The sequence below is a fragment of the Schistocerca nitens genome, chromosome 1 (genome assembly GCF_023898315.1).
Source record: "Schistocerca nitens isolate TAMUIC-IGC-003100 chromosome 1, iqSchNite1.1, whole genome shotgun sequence".
NCBI lineage: Eukaryota > Metazoa > Arthropoda > Insecta > Orthoptera > Acrididae > Schistocerca > Schistocerca nitens.
Genome location: NC_064614.1, coordinates 1,131,350,931 through 1,131,372,380, shown reverse-complemented (window position 1 = coordinate 1,131,372,380; position 21,450 = coordinate 1,131,350,931). Strand labels below are relative to the sequence as shown.

Below are 21,450 nucleotides of genomic sequence, written 5' to 3'. Positions count from 1 at the left end.
TTGCCGGTCTAGGAATGGTAGAACGATGGGTTCGATGACGGTTTGGATGTACCGTGCACTATTCAGTGTCCCCTCGACGATCACCAGTAGTGTACGGCCAGTGTAGGAGATCGCTCCCCACACCATGATGCCGGGTGTTGGCCCTGTGTGCCTCGGTCGTATGCAGTCCTGATTGTGGCGCTCACCTGCACGGCGCCAAACACGCATACGACCATCATTGGCACCAAGGCAGAAGCGACTCTCATCGCTGAAGACGACACGTCTCCATTCGTCCCTCCATTCACGCCTGTCGCGACACCACTGGAGGCGGGCTGCACGATGTTGGGGCGTGAGCGGAAGACGGCCTAACGGTGTGCGGGACCGTAGCCCAGCTTCATGGAGACGGTTGTGAATGGTCCTCGCCGATACCCCAGGAGCCACAGTGTCCCTAATTTGCTGGGAAGTGGCGGTGCGGTCCCCTATGGCACTGCGTAGGATCCTACGGTCTTGGCGTGCATCCGTGTGTCGCTGCGGTCCGGTCCCAGGTCGACGGGCACGTGCACCTTCCGCCGACCACTGGCGACAACATCGATGTACTGTGGAGACCTCACGCCCCACGTGTTGAGCAATTCGGCGGTACGTCCACCCGGCCTCCCGCATGCCCACTATACGCCCTCGCTCAAAGTCCGTCAACTGCACATACGGTTCACGTCCACGCTGTCGCGGCATGCTACCAGTGTTAAAGACTGCGATGGAGCTCCGTATGCCACGGCAAACTGGCTGACACTGACGGCGGCGGTGCACAAATGGTGCGCAGCTAGCGCCATTCGACGGCCAACACCGCGGTTCCTGGTGTGTCCGCTGTGCCGTGCGTGTGATCATTGCTTGTACAGCCCTCTCGCAGTGTCCGGAGCAAGTATGGTGGGTCTGACACACCTGTGTCAATGTGTTCTTTTTTCCATTTCCAGGAGTGTAGTAATAAGCACCGCTGGTGAAGTCGCCAGGTCCTGATGGAATTCGAATTCGGTTTTAGAAATAGTACTCTACAGCATTTCTCCAGTACTTAACTACATCTACATCTTGCATTTAACGTGAATTTATCGCCCAGCGCCAAGTCCCAAGCAATTGCAAAAAACGTAGGAGACTCCTGTGTTTAAAAAGGGTAAAATAATGGACCCACAAAATTACAGACTAATATCTGTAACATCCGTTTTTTGCGGAATACTTGAACATATTCTGAGTTCGCATATAATAAATTTGCTTGAGAGAGAGAGAAAACCTTCAGTTCACAAATCAGCACGGTTTTAGATAGAATTGCTCATATGAAAATCAGCTTGCCTTTTTTTCACATGAAATTTTTGTGAACCATGAATGAAGGGCAACAGGCGAATTCCGTATCGCTAAATATCCATAAAGCGTTTGACACGGTGCCATACTGCAGACCATTAACGAAACTACAAGTATAGGGAACAGGTTCCCAGGTATGTGAGTGGCTCGAAGACTTTGTAAGTAGCAGAACCCAATATGTTGTCCTCAGCAGCAAGTATTCACCAGAGACAGAGGTACAATGAGGAGTGCGCCAGGGAAGTGTGATAGGACAGCTGTTATTTTCTATATACATAAATGATCTATTGGACAGGCTAAGCAGTGGTCTGCTAGTGTTTGCTGATGATGCTGTCATGCACAGGAAGTTGTCGTCGTTGAGTGCCAGTAACAGGATACAAGATGACTATTAGTTGGTGTAATGAATGGCAGCTAGCTCTAAATGTAGAAAAATGTAAGTTAATACAAATAACCTGGAAAAACAAACCGTATAACAATGTGCTGCTTCACACAGTCACGTCAATTAAATATTTATGCACAACGTTGCAAGGTAATGTGCAATGGAATGAGTGTGTGTAAGGACCGTAGTAAGGAAGAAGGCAAGTGGTCGACTTCGGTTTATTGGAAGAATTTTGGAAAAGTGGTTCATTTGTAAATGTGACCACATACAGGACACTAGTGTGCACCATTATTGTGTAGTGTTCAAGTGTTTGTGATCTGAACCAGCTTGGATTAAAGCAAGATACCGAGCAGTTCAGATGTAGGCTGCTAGGTTTGTTACTGGGACGTTCGAACACACACAAGTATTGTGGAGATGCTTCAGGAACTCGATTGAGAATCACTGGAGGGAAGGTGTATTGAGAAAATTTAGAGGACTAGCATTTGAGGCCAGCTGCAGAACGATTCTACTGCTGCAAATGTACATTTTGCTTAAGGACCATGAAGATAATATTAGAGAGAGTTGGGCTCGTTCGGAGGCATATAGAAAGTCATTTTTCCCTCACTCTGTCTGCAAATAGAAAAGGAAAGGAAATTACTAGCAGTGGTACATTGTACCATATGGTAGCTTGTGGAGACGTATGTCGCTGTAGATTCCATGCTATATACAAAGTCCTAAAGGATGATTTCAGGAAGGAAAATTAAGTTCTTTACCTCAATTCTAACATGTTTCAGGTAAGCCCAATGTTTTTACAGTTTAAAAATGATACACACGCTCTTAGAGATTGTGTAAGTGGCCAATGAGCTATAATTTAGATTTTATGTGAGTCGTGATTTTCAATTTCCGGTTTGAAGTCTACCAGCAACCTGTTAAATTCTTTTGCACCAGAATGTAAACCTCCATTCTAAATTGTAGACAGGGAGTCATAGTTTATCTGAAATGTTTTACTTCTAGTAATGTGGTGTCGAATTCTACAGATCACCTCAAAATTACTCTTACTATGAAACACGAATTATATTAGGAAGTAAAACATGTGTAGTTATTCATATATCCCTGAAGGCACTATTTTAATATCTTTAAGTATTACCTTAACACAATATCCTGACTACGCTCTCTTATAGAACAAATAGGGCCTTATTTTTTTTTTACATTGTTCTGTAAGATCATGGCATAGGACAGTACTGAGTGCTGGTTTGCCACCAGTCCCTCACCGTCAGATCGAATAGATTTCGTTACTTTGGTTAGTTCTTTGTGGTTAACAGATCGCAACGAATTTCTTATGTTTTATTACCTTTTCTCTACTAAAGAATGATAAGCAGCTACCTTCTTATCTGTATTGCTGTATTCCTTACTCTCAAGTTTACAGTACACGAACATGTATGACCTCTATACATTTCTACAATTCTAGAGCACGGACGTCAGCTATCTTAACATTCACTACACACGCACACACACACACACACACACACACACACACACAAACATACATATATACATAAACACAAACCATAGATCTATGTTCTATGCGCACGCAGACGAGAAATACTAAATTAAACAAACAGCTATCTCAAATACTTTTCGCGCGCCAAACTTGCGGCAATCTCCTGTGTACAAGCTCCAACTCGTCTGTGCTTGGCCGAGCGGCTCTAGGCGCTTCAGTCTGGAACCCAGCGACTGCTACGGTCGCAGGTTCGAATCCTGCCTCGGGCATGGATGTGTGTGATGTCCTTAGGTTAGTTAGGTTTAAGTACACTCCTGGAAATGGAAAAAAGAACACATTGACACCGGTGTGTCAGACCCACCATACTTGCTCCGGGCACTGCGAGAGGGCTGTACAAGCAATGATCACACGCACGGCACAGCGGACACACCAGGAACCGCGGTGTTGGCCGTCGAATGGCGCTAGCTGCGCACCATTTGTGCACCGCCGCCGTCAGTGTCAGCCAGTTTGCCGTGGCATACGGAGCTCCATCGCAGTCTTTAACACTGGTAGCATGCCGCGACAGCGTGGACGTGAACCGTATGTGCAGTTGACGGACTTTGAGCGAGGGCGTATAGTGGGCATGCGGGAGGCCGGGTGGACGTACCGCCGAATTGCTCAACACGTGGGGCGTGAGGTCTCCACAGTACATCGATGTTGTCGCCAGTGGTCGGCGGAAGGTGCACGTGCCCGTCGACCTGGGACCGGACCGCAGCGACGCACGGATGCACGCCAAGACCGTAGGATCCTACGCAGTGCCGTAGGGGACCGCACCGCCACTTCCCAGCAAATTAGGGACACTGTTGCTCCTGGGGTATCGGCGAGGACCATTCGCAACCATCTCCATGAAGCTGGGCTACGGTCCCGCACACTGTTAGGCCGTCTTCCGCTCACGCCCCAACATCGTGCAGCCCGCCTCCAGTGGTGTCGCGACAGGCGTGAATGGAGGGACGAATGGAGACGTGTCGTCTTCAGCGATGAGAGTCGCTTCTGCCTTGGTGCCAATGATGGTCGTATGCGTGTTTGGCGCCGTGCAGGTGAGCGCCACAATCAGGACTGCATACGACCGAGGCACACAGGGCCAACACCCGGCATCATGGTGTGGGGAGCGATCTCCTACACTGGCCGTACACCACTGGTGATCGTCGAGGGGACACTGAATAGTGCACGGTACATCCAAACCGTCATCGAACCCATCGTTCTACCATTCCTAGACCGGCAAGGGAACTTGCTGTTCCAACAGGACAATGCACGTCCGCATGTATCCCGTGCCACCCAACGTGCTCTAGAAGGTGTAAGTCAACTACCCTGGCCAGCAAGATCTCCGGATCTGTCCCCCATTGAGCATGTTTGGGACTGGATGAAGCGTCGTCTCACGCGGTCTGCACGTCCAGCACGAACGCTGGTCCAACTGAGGCGCCAGGTGGAAATGGCATGACAAGCCGTTCCACAGGACTACATCCAGCATCTCTACGATCGTCTCCATGGGAGAACAGCAGCCTGCATTGCTGCGAAAGGTGGATATACACTGTACTAGTGCCGACATTGTGCATGCTCTGTTGCCTGTGTCTATGTGCCTGTGGTTCTGTCAGTGTGATCATGTGATGTATCTGACCCCAGGAATGTGTCAATAAAGTTTCCCCTTCCTGGGACAATGAATTCACGGTGTTCTTATTTCAATTTCCAGGAGTGTAGTTCTAAGTTCTAGGGGACTGATGACCTCAGCTGTTAAGTCCCATAGTGCGCAGAGCCATTTTTTTCGTCTGCGCTTATGTGATGTGAACACACAGATTTGAGCAATTTCGCTCAAACCGTGAACTCCAACTTATTTTTTTCGTCTGCGCTTATGTGATGTGAACACACAGATTTGAGCAATTTCGCCCAAACCGTGAACTCCAACTTAAAGATTTGTGCACACATCTGCGAAAATCACCTGTTCGCATGCATCTTTCTGCGCGAAAGTGATGTGCGCAGGAATTTGCGCAGACAGTTTGTTGCGCATGGGCGGGGCTTTAGTAGTTTGTGATGCATTTGATTCGACTCTTATCTTTAACATAATTGGGCGTGACATTATGCAACAAATACAGTTTATTAAATGTAATGCGTACAGTAGTACACTAAAACTTAAGTTTCTGCCTAGTATTACATGAATATTGCCTTCTATACCTCAATCTTCAGCGATATGTAATCACATGAATATCATATATTATTGACCAAACGGCTACGTATATTCTTGCTTGTTCTAAATCCGAGAATTATGAAAGTTATTACCCACAGCCTTCTTCACCATCTAAACGATATTTTTGCTCTTGATTGTGTATCATTTGCTAAAAAATTCCAACTATTTCAGCTATTACAATTTTACGTACATCACTGACATTACAATGTTTTAACTCTGTATGCATTTAGTAGTGGAAGAGAATATCATCTATAACCGAAAGAACGCGTGGAGCTCCTGAAAAGTGTGTGAAGTTCTCATATCTGTCCGGGCAAGAGCTAATTGGATGTACAGAATATCTTAACGCACCGGCAACAGCTCTGGTTTGAATAGTAATGTCTTTGATTCGACTTTGGAGAGAGGTGTTTCAGGAGCGGTATAAATATACAGTGGAAGTTACATAGAGCAAGCGCAGAAGATGGGCAATGCTGGCAGTACAAGAAAAATTAGTTTACAAAATGAAGATCCCGCAAGTGTGATCAAGGTTTCCGATTCAGTTGTTCAGCGTCTTAAAGGAGCAGGTGAGACGGAAAGTCAAGAGGATGCACGCCCCAAGAACAGTAATTCCTTACCAAGTCAGCAGCAGTACATCAACGAAAACGAACCTTCAAAGACCTCTCTTGAAGTTAGACGTGAGAAAGAAGCTGAAATAAGAAATAATGATGTCTACTGGGAGAGAAGGTTAGCTAAGCTCCAGGACACCCATAACAGGGTAAATCGCCGAATGGAAGAAGAATACGAAGCAGCTGTTCAAGAAGTGAAGAAAAGCTTTCCAAAAATGCCAGTGGAGAACCAAGTAATACCTTGCCAGGATGCAAAGGCCGTTGTCATCAATTGCTACAAACAACACCCAAGACAGACATTATTGTGTGCAAAAGAAGTTGAAGCATTTTCAGCATGTATTGACATGAAAAGAAGAAATATTATGTCTAATAAGGCATGACAGTCGCATGGCGGTCGCGTTCACAATAGAAAAAGAACACGTAGGGAGAAGATGATGTGACCTAACATGCTGTAAAAAGAGTGAGTTCTGAGTGCTGGAGAGAGAGTTGTCAGTGTGGGTGTGTAATACCACATCGTACATCGCCTGGATTGCCCAATCTTTAAGGAGCGACTGGAAGGAAATCGGCATGGACTGGTTTGTGTATATATGTAACTATCTTTTCCCACAGTTTATAGCATTGTTATGTAAATTTAAAATCTAATTAAAAGTACGATAATCAATACTGCTTGGGGTTATTTTATTGCATCCTCAACTGTTCCATTACATATTCACAATTTCTATCCATCTGCTATTGGTATTCATTCGTTTGTTCATACGAAAACAAAAGTGCTAAAATTTTAATGATGTAGGCCCTATTCCCATCTAACCTGTCAAAATTAGTAGGATTTTCAAATGATGTTTTCATTACAGCACACTCATTGCAATACCTGCTAACGATATGCTATTTGTGAAAATTTCTTTATGTAGCATATAATATGAATATGGATTAAGAATGTTCTCACATTATGTTCTTCACATTCATACAGTCACTATATGCAATTATCTTGAAAGGAGACACTATTGAGGCATAAATTTATTGTAGTTAAATCATCTACAATTGATCATGTTCAGCTATAATGAAAGAACGAATTGCAGTTTTAGAACATTACAAACGTAGTCCATTGTTTATGTAGTGCTGTGAAGCTTTCATTCTCTGTCAGGCAATTAGTTGAGTATGCTACATGCGAGAAAAGAATTGTCAGACGAAATGTGGCATTTATCTACTTGCTATGGAATGTAGGTAGGTATATATAAGTATTGATGACGAAGTGTAACTGTTTTTGAATCCTTACAATATTAAAAAAAATAGTACCTTATCAATTTGATAAGGAAAGTAGCTGCTCATCATTTCATAGGGTATGGGGTTACATGTATTGTGTTGAAATGGGGAGATCATCCAGAAGAAAGTACAACCATTCTTTTTCTAAGTGATGCATTCTACAATGTTAGTAATAAAACTTAGTTTATTCTTAATGTAATGTATTCTCCCAAAGATAGTTTTTTTCCTTTTCAAGTGCTTTCTGTTAGGGAGCAGTATGTGGAATTGCAAGTACTTAAACAGGAGAAAAATTTTGAGAAAAAAACTGCCATTTGTTCCACATCATAAATGTAGTCAATGTATGTTGGTAGCACCATCCTTCTCATTAATTGTGTATGGATGGCCTTATAATTGTTTTGTAGCTGTGATAATAAGCATTTCTGTGGGATCTCAAAAGTTTGTAACAATTAGTTACAAGAAAGTGCAGATACCACGTGTATGCAGTTTAGGCTCTTTCTATGGAGCACATCCTTGACAAATTCTCAGAGCAAACCTGCCTGAATTTAATCTTTCGGAGCTGCCTGACTTTAGTCTTTTTGACTGTTTCGTTATATGAATTTACATGTTGATTAACTTCAGTTTCCAACAAGTTTATTGCTTGTGCTTGTTCTTGTTCTTGAAGTCTGACGGCTTAGATTTTATTGACTTAGTTATTAAGTTGTAGGCTATCTGCAACTGTAATACTCAGGTGAGATTAATGAGATATGCTAGAGAAATGAGAGAAATAAAGTCTAGTAATATGTTACCTGCATTTTACCACATCGCGTTCGTCTTCTGTGGCACTTCCACATTTGCGCTTACATTCTGAAAGTATTGGAACACTTTTATGACAGTACTACATGACTCAAATAGAGCATATTTAATCTATTTGACAGTGATATTGTTGGGTCTTGGATTTACTATTATGAATGTCAATTTGTATAATTGAAGAAATAAAATTAAAAAAATTAATAACTTAGAGCAGTGACAGTTAACTTTTTTAGTTTCACATGCTTCCAAATTCAGCACAGAATTTAACATGTTTATTTACATACAGAGTAACTACAGATGTCATTTATACTTTCTGAGGTGGTAACTTCATAGTGTTTTAGTAGTGCATAATGAAATTGCCTAGAAAGTGTCACTGAGTACATCCTGGGGATTATGTAGGAGAGCGGAGTAGAGTAGAGGGGGGAGCATGAGGAATGAGATGGAAATGTTAGGGAGTATTTATGTATAGGTCAGGGATAAGGAAATTGTGAGTCTGCTGTATTGAGAGAGTCATTACTGAATATAAAAAGTAATCTCTTGTATTCAGAGTCTGTCTCTTTATTTAGCATGTCAGTGGGCTGAAAAATCTGTTATCTGTGTATTTCAAGTGCTTAAGAGTACTTATAGTTGTGTGCCTAAAGTTTGTCTATGGCTGATAGTGAGATTTTTATTGAGGTCTGGAATGCCGTGTTTGGTGTCATATAGATGAGTTGCCACTGCAGATTTATGATGTACATTTAACTGAGGAACTGGCATATGTCCATTATATTGTATGGCAAATTGTCCTTCCTATTGCAAAACTGGGACGCTCTGGACATGTGATCCTGTAAACATCAAATTCACCATCAAGCATGAGGCAGAGCAAACATTAAATTTCCCAGACCTAACTGTTTGCATAAAAAAGAATTAGGCCTGCATTTGTCATATTTAGAAAAAAAAGAAAACAACAAATAGAACTATTCGCAGTGGCTCCTTCCATACTCAAAAACTGGTAGCATACAGAAGCAGGATTAAGAGGGTGGTGAATAGTCCAAAGGCACAAATGATCTTGTTGATGACATTGCAGTAATCAAATAGCCACCAATAATGGATAGTCACCGTTTGCAATTGATCATCTCTTTAAATGCATGGAAAGGAAACAACACACTTGTTACCAAGAGATACTAAAACCACGTTATTTCAGTATTCCATTTATTGGAAGAGCATCTTATAAAATTGCCAGTCAGTTCAAAAGGTAGGGCATCAAAATAAGCCATTACACATGTACTGAAATAAATCATGTCCTTCCTCACAATTACAACAAACTTGAAAACTATAAACAACCAGATGTGTACAAGATCAAATGTACAGGCTGTCACAGTTTTTACATGGGTAGGACAGGCAGATCATTTGCCATGAAATATAATGAATACATCAGCTCCTTGGTTAAATGTGTATCATAAATCTGGAGTAGCAAGAGTGACACAAAACACAGCATTCCAGACATTATTAAAGGTTTCACAGTCAGTCACAGACAAACTTCAGGCATGGAACCAAATATTCTTCAGCACTTCAACAATGTAGGGAAAGAGAGATTGCTACTTACTGTAAAGATGACACGTTAAACTGTAGACAGCTGCAATTAAAAGACAATCCCACAAAGCTTTCGGACACAGCTTTCATCGGCAAAAGAGAGATGTACACCATTCATACCCACAAGCAAGCACACCTCACACACACATCTGCCACCTCCCTGGCAGAATCTGGCCTGAGCTGCCAGTGTTGGCAGTTGTGTTCATGACGTGAGCTTGCTTGTGTGTATGATTGGCGTGTGTTCCTTTTGCTGATTAAAGCTGTGGCTGAAAGTTATGTGTGGGCGTCTTTCAATTGTGCCTGTCTGCAACTTTATGTTAACATGTCAACTTTATGGTAAGTAGTGACCTATCTTTTCCTGCATCGTTGATATTCCTACCTGGAGTTTCCATTGCTGTGTTTTAAGGCACTTGAAATACACAGACAACAGATTTCCAACCCACTGACATGCTAAATGGACAGACAGGTAGTGAATACAACAAATTACTTTCCATATTCAGTCATAACTATGTCTCCATATATAGCAATAGAAGCAGTAAACAATAGTGAGCGTTAAGTTACTCTGTATGTACACAGACATGCAAAAATTTAGTTTTGAATACTGTAGCATGTACAACTAAAAATGTTAACTACCACTCCTGTGAGTAACTTTTTTATTTCTTATTTTATATGTCAGTTACATAAATGGAAATACGTAGTTATAAATCCAATAGCCCAGCACATCACTGTCACATAGGTTAAATATGCACCGTTTGAGTCATGTAGTACTGTCATAAAAACGTTACATAGGTTCAAAATATAGGTGCAAATGTGGAAGATTTATCACCAGTGCGGAAAACAAATAATATGTAGTCAAATGCTTGTAATATGTTACTAGATGTTATTTCTCTCATTACTCTAGAAGTTTCTCATTAATCTTGCCTGAGGTACAGTGTATCTCATTAAATCTTCATAAGTGTGCAATTCTGTTACTGTTAGGTGAAAAACTGAAGCAGATGTAATGCCCATTATATCCATACAGTTCTAGAAAATGGAGTTGTAGGTCAGAAATGTGTTGGCCAGTAATTAGAAAGTAAAAGATTTGTGACTGTTGAGGAATATTATTTATTAATGACCCCTAACCTGTTGGGATTTTTTCCTCATTGTCATAGGTCTGCATGTCATTTATGTGATAGAGAAACCCAAATGACCCACCACACTACCGTTTTAGTAGTTTAATTTAACATCCTTTTCATTGATGGCGCATTGTGATTTTGTCATTACAAAAGCTTATTTGAGTTCCACAACTTTCATTCTGGTTTATTCTGAACCACATTTTCCCTTCTGTTGGTTCACAAGGATTTTTTGATTTCTAATAACAGTTGCTTTAGAAAGATCTGAGCAGACTTCTACTGCACTTTGACTATTAGTGGTGCCTACTGATGTTTGACCTTCAATACTTCCATTTCATTTGTTGGAACTGGCTCAAATTCATTTTCAGATGGTAGCATACTTTAGTTATGCAAACTGCACAGCCTTTCTGATTGTAAGCGAAGTCTGTGCTGCCATTTGAAGATCATTACAGGTAAGTCAATTTTTTGCACTTAACATTTTCAGCTTGTCGTATAGGGGGAGAGGAGAGGCTGCTTGTTTCTAAATCCATATATGGAACAGTAGCATGTGGACAATGGTACTCTGTGAGAAACGAGATGATACAGTGACCAAGACATCAACATGAATTTACTATCATGTTCCTCATTCCATTGTAGCATGATTCAGGTAGTATGGCACGTACAGTTATCGTGCTGGAAGATATCATTGTCAGGAAGACATCATCATCGTGGAAGACTTCATCATGAAGGGATGCAGCTGCAATAATGTCCACAACTGTCATGATGCCTTCGATTATTACCACGGGTTCCATGGTAGCCTGGTTGAATGTCCCACATTGCATAATGCTACTCCCATCTGCCTGCGTCCTTTCCATGGTGTGTGTTTTACGCAGTTGTTTGCCTGGATGATGGTGTATCCTGATGCAACTGTTAATCAGGTGTAGCAAGAAACATGATTCATCCAACCACGTGACATGTTTCCATTGAACATGCTCATCAGCTGCAGAGTTCAGTGTTCAACAATGTTTTCTGAGCTGTGTGCTCTAAAACACTTGTGCCTGCACCACCACTGCAGTTCGTTGTCAGATCTACCACAGATAGCCACTTACCCTGCCTTACAGAGCAGGTAAACATCTGCCCTCCATGTTCCATGTGAGGCATAGATGCGCAATAGTAGAAACGAGGATAACAACATGCTTAACATAAAATCTATACTGATATGTGGTATTGGTATGGGACGGATAAAGATGTTCCTGATAATGTATGTCTGGTGCACATCATTATATGAAAATGAACTTCATCTGTTGGGACACTGGAGAAGAAGAAACTGGAAACGTTTTGAAATGTAGTACTACAGAAGGATCTAAAAATTGAGGGACATATAGATTAAAAAATACATATGTACTGGAAACAATTAGTAAGGGGAGAAGTCTACAAAGAACACCTACCGCAAGAAGGGCAGTTTAATGGGATGTAATAGATTTAGGGAGACAAAAACATAGACACAAGTAGAAAAAGACAGAAGACCGTGTCAAACCTGTTGAAAGGCTGGTCATCTTTATATGACCAACCTAATATAATGTAATGGTAATGTGTTCTTTATGCCGATGATCTTTCTTTCATTAAAAGTGAAAATGACTTGCAGGGGCTGACAAGCAAAGTCAACCTTTTGGATAACCAGTAATTGACTTAAAGATGATTAATTAGGTGTGAATCAAGATAAAACTGAAAATTTAATTTTCAGCTTATTTATTTCTTATACAGATTGTCTGTAAAACTGCCGAATTTACTCTCGAAATCTTAACTAACACAAAGCCATTATATGGACTCCAGATGTACTGTATTATCTAGGGTCATAAATGTATTAACCAAACTTCAAGTGTATGTGAATAAATACATGTTGCTTAACTTGTATTATGAATATTTTTCATAGTCTCATAACATAGGCATACTGTTATGGGATGCCATTTGTGTATCAAAACAAGGCAGTTAGGTTTATTGTGTTTCCTAAAACAACGTATCCTGCAGACTGCATAAAAAACTAAGAATTGTACAGTTCCTTAATTTATGATCAGTTACCTACAATACACATAGGAAAACCAACAAAATCACGAATAAAGGCAGTCAAAAATAAGAGTTGTCACTGCATAATTATTCTCACAACTAAGAGCTAACTAAAAACTGAAGTAGAAATCTCTGAAATGTTTGGTGAGTCCTGCAACATGTATTGATAAGGCAGTGTGTTCATTGCAGCTGAAAAAAATATTGTCTCAATCAAGGTCGAAATGGAATGTGACGATGAGGTTATCAGGATGCATGTAACAGGTCTAGGTGAAATCAAGTTAATTGTTGGAGTCTTTATTTACCATGTGACAGTTTTAGAATCATTCAAAGAAGTTCTACACACAGTAGTGTGGAAATGCTCGGCTCATGCACTGTTAATTGGAGGCAATTTTAGCCTACCAGATATGGACTGGTAAGGCTATGGATTCAGTGTAGTTGGTATGATAGGCAGTCTTGCGAAGTACCTTTGAACACAGTTTTCTGAAAACTGTTTCAGCACCCACTTCAATGGTCTGTACACAATGGAAGTATTTTAGATGTTGTAGCTACAGACAGGCCTGATCTTATCGATGGTGTCTGTATAGAAACAGGTATTAGTAATTATAATGTTACCATAGAGATGATGGTTACTAAAGTTAATAAATCCACCAAGAAGGCTAGGAGAGTATTTTTGTTAGAAAGGGCAGATAACCAATTTTAGCGTCCCACTTAGACAATGAATTGTCATAATTTAGTTTCAGTATGATGAACAGAGAGAAATTATGGACAAAGTTTAAAGAGGTTGTAAACCGCTCTCTAGAGAGGTAAGTGCTGAGTAAGTGGATTAAGGATGGAGAAGACTCACTGTCATTCAACAACAAAATTTGGGAAAAGCTGAGGAAGCAGAGACTATTACACTCTTAGTTCAAAAATAGAACACACAAATAATGACAGGCAATAGTTATTAGAGACTGCCATGTCTGTAAAATGATAATGGCACGAAGCATAAAACTACTACCTTTATCGTACCTTAGCAATAGGTCTTGCCAAGAATGTGAGAAAATTCTGGTCCTACATAAATTCACTAAGCAGGTTGAAGGCATCTATCCAGTCACTCATTGACCAATCTGGTATTGGAACAGAAGACAGGAAAAGAAAAGCTGACATTGTAAATTCCTCATTTAAGAAATTGTCCACAGAGGAAGATCTTACAAATGTACTGTCATTAGACCATTGTACAGCTTCTGTATGGTGGACACAGTAGCAGGCATACCTATAATAGAGAAGCAACTACAAGAGTTGTAAGCAAATACATTGCCTGATCCAGATGCAATCTCATTTCATTTTTACACATAGTAGTCTACAGCATTGGCCACTTACGTGGCTTGCATTTATCGCAAATCTCTTGCCCAGTGCAAATTCCCAAGTGAATGCAAAAAAATGCAGGTGACTCCTGTATTGTAGGAAGGTTAAAATAATGGATCAAAATTACAGACCTCTATCCTTAACATCAGTTTGCTGCTGAAATCTGGAATGTATTCTCAGTTTGAATATAACAAATTTCCTTGACAGAAAAGCTTCTGTCCACAAATTAACACAGTTCTAGAAAGCACTGCTCGTGGGAAACTCAGCGAATACGTTACCAGATATGTGAGGCTCGTAGACTTCTTAAGTAATAGAGTACAGTGTGTTGTTCTTGAAGGCGACTGTTTGTCAGAGATGGGTATAGTCAGGAGTGTGCCTGGGAAGTGTTATAGGACCTCTCTTGTTCTTTACATACATGGCGCCCATAAGTAAAATTCCAGTTTCAAAATGCTCTAGAAACAAAACCACTTCTCAGAACGATGTCAAATTTGAACAGCATATTATTGACATGGGAGGAAGCACCATGGACCAAAAAGAAAAAAATTAATGAAAATATTATAAATAAATGGTGCTGTAAGCGTCTTAAATTAAATGGGGTTGGCTACAAATGACAAATGAATCACAATGTGGTGGCTATGGTTTGAGTTGCACATTATACTATCCGCAGTGTTCAATGATCATGACTGCACAAGTTCAGCAGTCATCTGTTGTGGCACCATGAGTTATGTAAGCCCATCCAGCACAGCAGCATCATACCATGTCAGAAGGGAAGAATCAGTTTTTAACTGTCCTGAGGCCAAAAACAACATAATAAAAATCAAAATGATGTCAGTTTCTAATTGTTGTGAGACTCGGGCAAGACAGGTTCAGTAAGCTGCCACATGTTGAAATCAAGAAACAGCATGTTCCACAACAGACTGGAGTGTCTCAGTTCTCACATTGAGAATGCATTGCACAATGCATGCCTTCAGTTCAGCTACATTTGTGACTGGAGCACTGAACACATCTTTCAGATAACCCCACAGCCAGAAGACACACAGCTTAAAATCAGGTGACCTTGATGGCCAGGTTGTAGGGAAATGGTAGCTGATAATTGTAGCATTTATGAACTGCCTCTGCAGCAGCTGCTTCACTGGCTATGCAATGTGCAGAGGAGTGCCAACTTGCATTAAAAAAACCCTAGCCACACATCCACGCCGTTGAAGGACTGGAATGATATTGGTGCACACAAGACTGTCATAGCTTTTACCAGTGATGTTATAGGTAACAGTACTCATCTCCTCAAAAAAAAAAAAAAAAAAAAACCTGCCTACAATAAACAATGCTATCAAAGTGCAGCATACAGTCACCTTTGCAGAATGAAGCGGTACCAGTTGATGTGTGTGCAGATTTCCTGTTGCCAATATTCTGCATACTAACATGTTCTTGAAGATGGCAATAGGCATTGTCTGTGTACAGAATGTTCCATGGCTGTTCATTGTCCCCTTCCATGTGAGCAAGAAATTCCAAAGCAAATATTTGTCTTGCTGGCAGATGAGCAGGAAGCATCTCCTGAACATGCGTGATTTTGTATGAATAGCAATGCAGGATGTTTCATAGGATTTTATCCACTGTACTTGAAAGCATGTCCATCATTTGGGCAATTCCCCGTGCACTCCTCGAACAGTCCTACAGTGCTGTGACCACATCTTTGATACACGTTGGATCAACTGCTTTCCTCCCTAAGCCACACTGCACTTCAAAAGAACCTGTCTTTTTGAATTTTGTAATCATTTTCTCCAGGCCCTTAGCAGACATCGGACCATTGCCTTTTTTCATAACCATGAATATCTGGGAACTTCTGCAGGGTTACTGGCACACAGTCCTGCTCTTGCAAAAGAGCTTTACCAGCAGTGTGGTATCCTTCATGGGGATATTCAGATTGGGCATCTCAGACACAAACAAAGGAACAGCCATGTGTGTGGTCTGTGTGGTGTGCATATTGTGACGCTTACAGTGCCATCTATTAGTCAAATTTTCGTTAATTCTTTCTTTTTTTTTTTCTTTTCCATTACCTGTGTCAATTATATACTGTTCAAATTTCACATCATTGTGAGCTGTGGTTCTCTTGCAAGACAAAATTTCTAGTTTGTGTGTTGAATGGCAGCTAGCTCTAAATGTAGAAAAATGCAATTTAATGCAGATGAGTAGGAAAAACACACTTGTGATGTTCAAGTACAGCACTAGCAGTGTGCCACTCGATACAGTCATGTCGATTAACTATCTAGGCATAACATTGCAAAGCGATATGAAATGGAATGAGCATATAAGGACTGTAGTTGGGAAGGAGGCGAATGATTGACTTTGGTTTATTGGGAGAATTTTGGAAAAGTGAGGTTCATCTGTAAAAGTGACTGCATACAGGACACTAGTGCAAACCATTGTTGTGTACTGTCATAAGGATGGTGAATGGTCAACTTTAATTTACGAGGAGAACTTTAGGAAACTGTAGCTCCATAAAGGAGACTGCATGTAAAACACCGGTGTGGCCTGTTCTTGAGTAATGCTTGAGTGTTTGCAATCTCCACTAGGTCACATTAAAGGAAGACCTCGAAGTAATTCAGAGGCATGCTGCTAGATGTAGCATATTTGATCAACATTTGAATATGATGGAGATGCTTTGTGGACTCAAATGGGAATGCCTGGAGGGGAGACACTGTTCTTCTTGCTGAGCACTATTGAGAAAATTTTGGGAACCAACTTTGAAGCTGACTGCAGGATAATTCTGCTGTTGCTGATGTACATTTCATGTGAGGGCCACAAGGATAACAGGGCTCATACAGAGGCATTTAGATAGTTGTTTTTCCATCACTCTGTTTGCAGGTGGAACAGTAAAGGAAATGGCTAGTAGTATTTCAAGGTACCCTCCACCACACACCATACGGTGGCTTGCAGAATATGGATGTAGATGTAGATTCACCAACAAAATACATGACACAATCAAATGATTGACCAGCCTACTACTGCACTAAGAAAACCACAAAATAATTATACGTTAAAGGGGATGAACTTTTCAGTACATTGCTTTGGCTTTCATGAGTATCTCGTTAAAGACTTTCAGAAATAATATTCAAAATTGGCTTAAAAATTGAAAGTTTCATCAATGTATAAAGGAAAGCATAATTTGTCTTAAAGTGTGTAAATTTGTGTGTTTTATCATCCTCACTACTTTGTTTTATTATAATATAGTTTGCATTGTCTTTTGCTACTGTGTTCAATATATGTCTAAATTTACATCTATACTTGACAAATCACTGTGAGATTCACGGCAGAGGGATACTTCCCATTGCACAAGTTATTAGAGTTTTTGAATGTACTATTCACATATGTGACATGGGAAGTATGATTGCTTAAACAACTCTGCACTGTAATTAGTGTAACCTTGTCTTCAAGATTCCTACTCTAGCAATATGTAGGGGATTGGTAGTATATTCATAGATTCATCACATGAAGTTCAGTCTTAAAATTTACTAGGTACAGTTTTACAAGTTAGTTTGCAACTACGAGTAAGTTCCGTTTTTATTTCTATCTGCGGCAGTGCTACGATCACAGTTCCGAGCATGCGCGGCTGTTACTCTGACTCAAGGAGAAGACATGTACGCCATTTTCAGATCGCTGATGCTGATGTGTGCTTTGTAGTGCTTCTTTATAATGTCAGCCATAATTGAAAATGCCGCCGCGTGTGAAACCAGATCTGTGATTGGTTTTCTAAATGCAAAGAAAGTTAAACCAAAGGAAATTCATCGGCAAATCTTTGAGGTTTACAGACAAAATGCTATGAGTGATTCAATGGTTAGAAGATGGGCCAGATTGTTCAATGTAGGACATGATCAAGTGCACAATGAAGAACGAAGTGGACGCCCATCTGTGGTTACTGAAGAACTGGTTCATACAATTGAAGAGAAGATTAAGCACAACCGTAAGTTTGCACTTTGTGCCCTTGCTATGGAAGTTCCACAAATCTCACAATCACTAATTCATGAAATTGTTACTGAAAAACTGAAATTTAAAAAAAACTTTGCTCACATTGGGTACCCCAAATTCTTACTGAGCAACACAGAAAACAACAGATGGGCAGTGCACTTCAGTTTTTGACACGCTACAATGAAGAAGGCGATGGTTTTCTTTCTCAGATAGTCACGGGGGATGAAACTTGGCTATTGTACGACACCCCTGAAACAAAACTGCAATCAATGGAATGGAGGCACACTTCATCCCCAATGAAGGTTAAGCCTAAACAAATCTTGACACCTCTAAAAGTCATGTGCACCATTTTTTGGGACATAAAAGGCATTTTGCTGATTGATTTCTTACCACAAGGTCAAACAATCAATGCACATGGTTACTGCGAGACCATTAAGAAGTTGTGCCCGCAATACAACAAGCGCCAAGGATTACTGTCAAAAGGTGTTGTTTCTTTCCACAATAATGCCCGACCTCACATGGTGAATGTGACCAAACAACTCTTACCGGAATTTCACTGGGACACTTTTGATCATCCTTCATACAGCCCGTACCTCGCTCCTAGCGACTTTCATCTCTTCTTACACCTAAAAGCTGTCCATGGTGGTCAACACTTCAACGATGATGACGAGCTGAAAGAACACGTTACGACATGGTTGAATGCGCAGGCAGCAACCTTCTATGGAGATGGTATCCAAAAACTTGTGCCACACAATGACAAGTGCCTACAAAATTTTGGAAGCTATGTAGACAAGTAGTTTAACAGTTGTAGATTTTTGTACAATAAATATTTTTTCTGTATCTGTACACATTTGTTTCATATAACTAAACGGAACTTACTTTGTGGACATACCTCGTATTTTCAAGTGCCTGCCAGTTCAGTTCTTTCAGCAACTGTGTGATGCTCTCCTCGGGGTGAAACAAACTGGTGACCATTCATACTGCCCTTTTTTGTGTGAATTCAGTATCATTTGTTGGTCCTGGTTGATGTGGACCACACACACTTGAACATATTCTGAATCACACAAGTTAGTTCTGTGTTTGTTGATGACCCTCCATTCAAGATAACATGCTGCGTCCTTGCTGCATTGATATCTCATATGACTGTTTTGTAAGTAGTTTCCTCTGTAGATTGATTGCATTTACTAAATGTTCTGTTAGTCAACCAGAGTCTGCCACGTACCTTACCTATGAGTAAGTCTGTCTCATATTTCTATAAATTGTTACACCCAGGTATCTGTATGAGTTGATTGATTCCAACTTTGACCCACTGATATTGAAGTCATAGGATTCTGCATTTTTATTTTTTATTTTTATTTTTTTTTTTTTAATGCAAGTTATTACATTTCTGAACATTTGAAGCAAATTGCCAATCTTTGCATTTATTTGAAATATTATTACCAAAGTTAGCTGAACATTTGTGCAGCTCTTTTCAGACAGTATTTCATTACAGGTAACATCATCAGCTGTCAAAAGTCATGTTCTAACACACTTCCCAGGAGCACCCTGGAAGTTAGTTCTGTGTTTGTTGATGACCCTCCATTCAAGATAACATGCTGCGTCCTTGCTGCATTGATATCTCATATGACTGTAATTTCGATAATAGGTGTGTGTGTGTTGTGCAGAGTCAAATAATTTTTGGAAGTCGAGAAATACTCCACTTACCTGATACTCTTTTTCCATGGCTTTCAGGATTTAGTGAAAAAAACACAAGTTGGGTTTCACATGACCAGCATTCGGAATCTGCATTGGTTGACATGGAGGATGTCATTATGTTCAAAATAGGTTATGTGATTGTACAACTAATGAAAGACAGGGATACTGGACAAACGTTTTATATATTACTCCTGCTGCCCTTGTACGCAGGTGTACCCTGTGCTTTCTCCCATCCACTGGGCACAGCTTTTTGTTCAAGGGATCTGCACTATATTATGGTTAAAAGAGAAGAATAATTCGACCACAGTATGTAATAGTGTTGTATTAGGCCTTAAAAGTTTTGTTCAGCTTTAAGTACTTCAGCTTTTTCTCAACACCACTGACAGTGACATATATTTCACTCATTTTTTCAGTTGTATGAGAATGAAATTGGGTAAGTTCTCCTGGATTATTTCTTTTTTTTAAGGAATATTTGCAAACAGAGTTCAGCATTTCTGCTTTTGCTTTGGTACCCCCAATTTTAGTTCTTGGCCCACCCATGAGTGCCTGGACATTACCATTGGTGCCACTGTCAGCATTTACATAAGAACGGAATTTCATCAAGTTTTGTGTGAGAACTTTTGATAGTGCTCTGCTATGATAGTCACTGAAGGCATGTATTGCCATTGTGTAAGCCATGTGTATTTTCTCCTGCATCTCTTTATCAGTAACATTATACTGCATTTTTCAAATATTATGCAGTATTCTCTCTTTAGAAGTTTCATTACAGTGACTGTACCATGAAGGTCCTTTCCATCACGAACTGTTCTACCAGGTTGGTATCTGTCCAGTGCATGGTCAACTATTCTTTTGAAATTGAACCATAGTTTTTCTACATGCTTGTCTCCAAAGCTAAATCTTTGAAACTCCTTATTGAGATATGACGCCACTGTCTTTTTAGCTAGTTAACAGAATATACACATTGTTCTACATCTACATGGATACTCCACAAATCGCACGTAAGTGCCTGGTAGAGGCTTCATTGAACCACCTGTACACTAATTCTCTATTATTTCAATCCCACACAGAGCACAGAAAAAAAAACGAACATCTAAGCTCTGATTTCCCTTATTTTATTAAGATGATTGTTTCTCACCATGTAGGTCGGTGTCAACAAAATACACGGTGTACATAAAGTCCGGAAGCACTTTCAGTTATTTATTCCACAAGAACTAAACATTGTGTAGATGTCATACATTTTGCATTTTGAAGAGAAACTGTGAAAGTTTTTTTACAAACATTTGATGTGCCAACCATAAGTGACCTGTCAGATGTCAATACAGTAATCGAATTCTTGCCATACCCGTCCCAGCATGCCATCGTTGCCTATGGCAGTTGCTTCCCATAGTCTCTCCTGGAGCTCTGTTACATCACGTGGTACATACACCAGATCTTTAATGTGTCCCCACAGAAAAAAGTCACACAGAGTGAGATCTGGTGATCGGGGAGGCCATTTCATGAAACAGCTGTCCGCTTCTGTAGCATGGCCGATCCATCGATGCGGCAGCTCCATGTTCAGGTACCCACAAACTTCATGATGAAAATGGGGTGGAGACCCATCTTGCTGAAAGATGAACGGAAGTCCGATTGCATTTGAGGCATCAGCCACTGCTGCAACATGTCCAAGTAGG

The 21,450-nt window shown here is 40.5% G+C and overlaps 1 protein-coding gene across 1 annotated transcript; it reads left to right on the top strand.

The window, feature by feature from the left end:
- Positions 1-5,767: 5,767 nt before the first annotated feature.
- Positions 5,768-6,665, top strand: LOC126238670 (MICOS complex subunit MIC19). The gene has a single exon (XM_049947805.1). It carries the CDS (start codon positions 5,858-5,860, stop codon positions 6,380-6,382), a length of 525 nt encoding a protein of 174 aa, XP_049803762.1. The 5' UTR covers positions 5,768-5,857; the 3' UTR covers positions 6,383-6,665.
- The last annotated feature ends 14,785 nt before the right edge of the window (positions 6,666-21,450 follow it).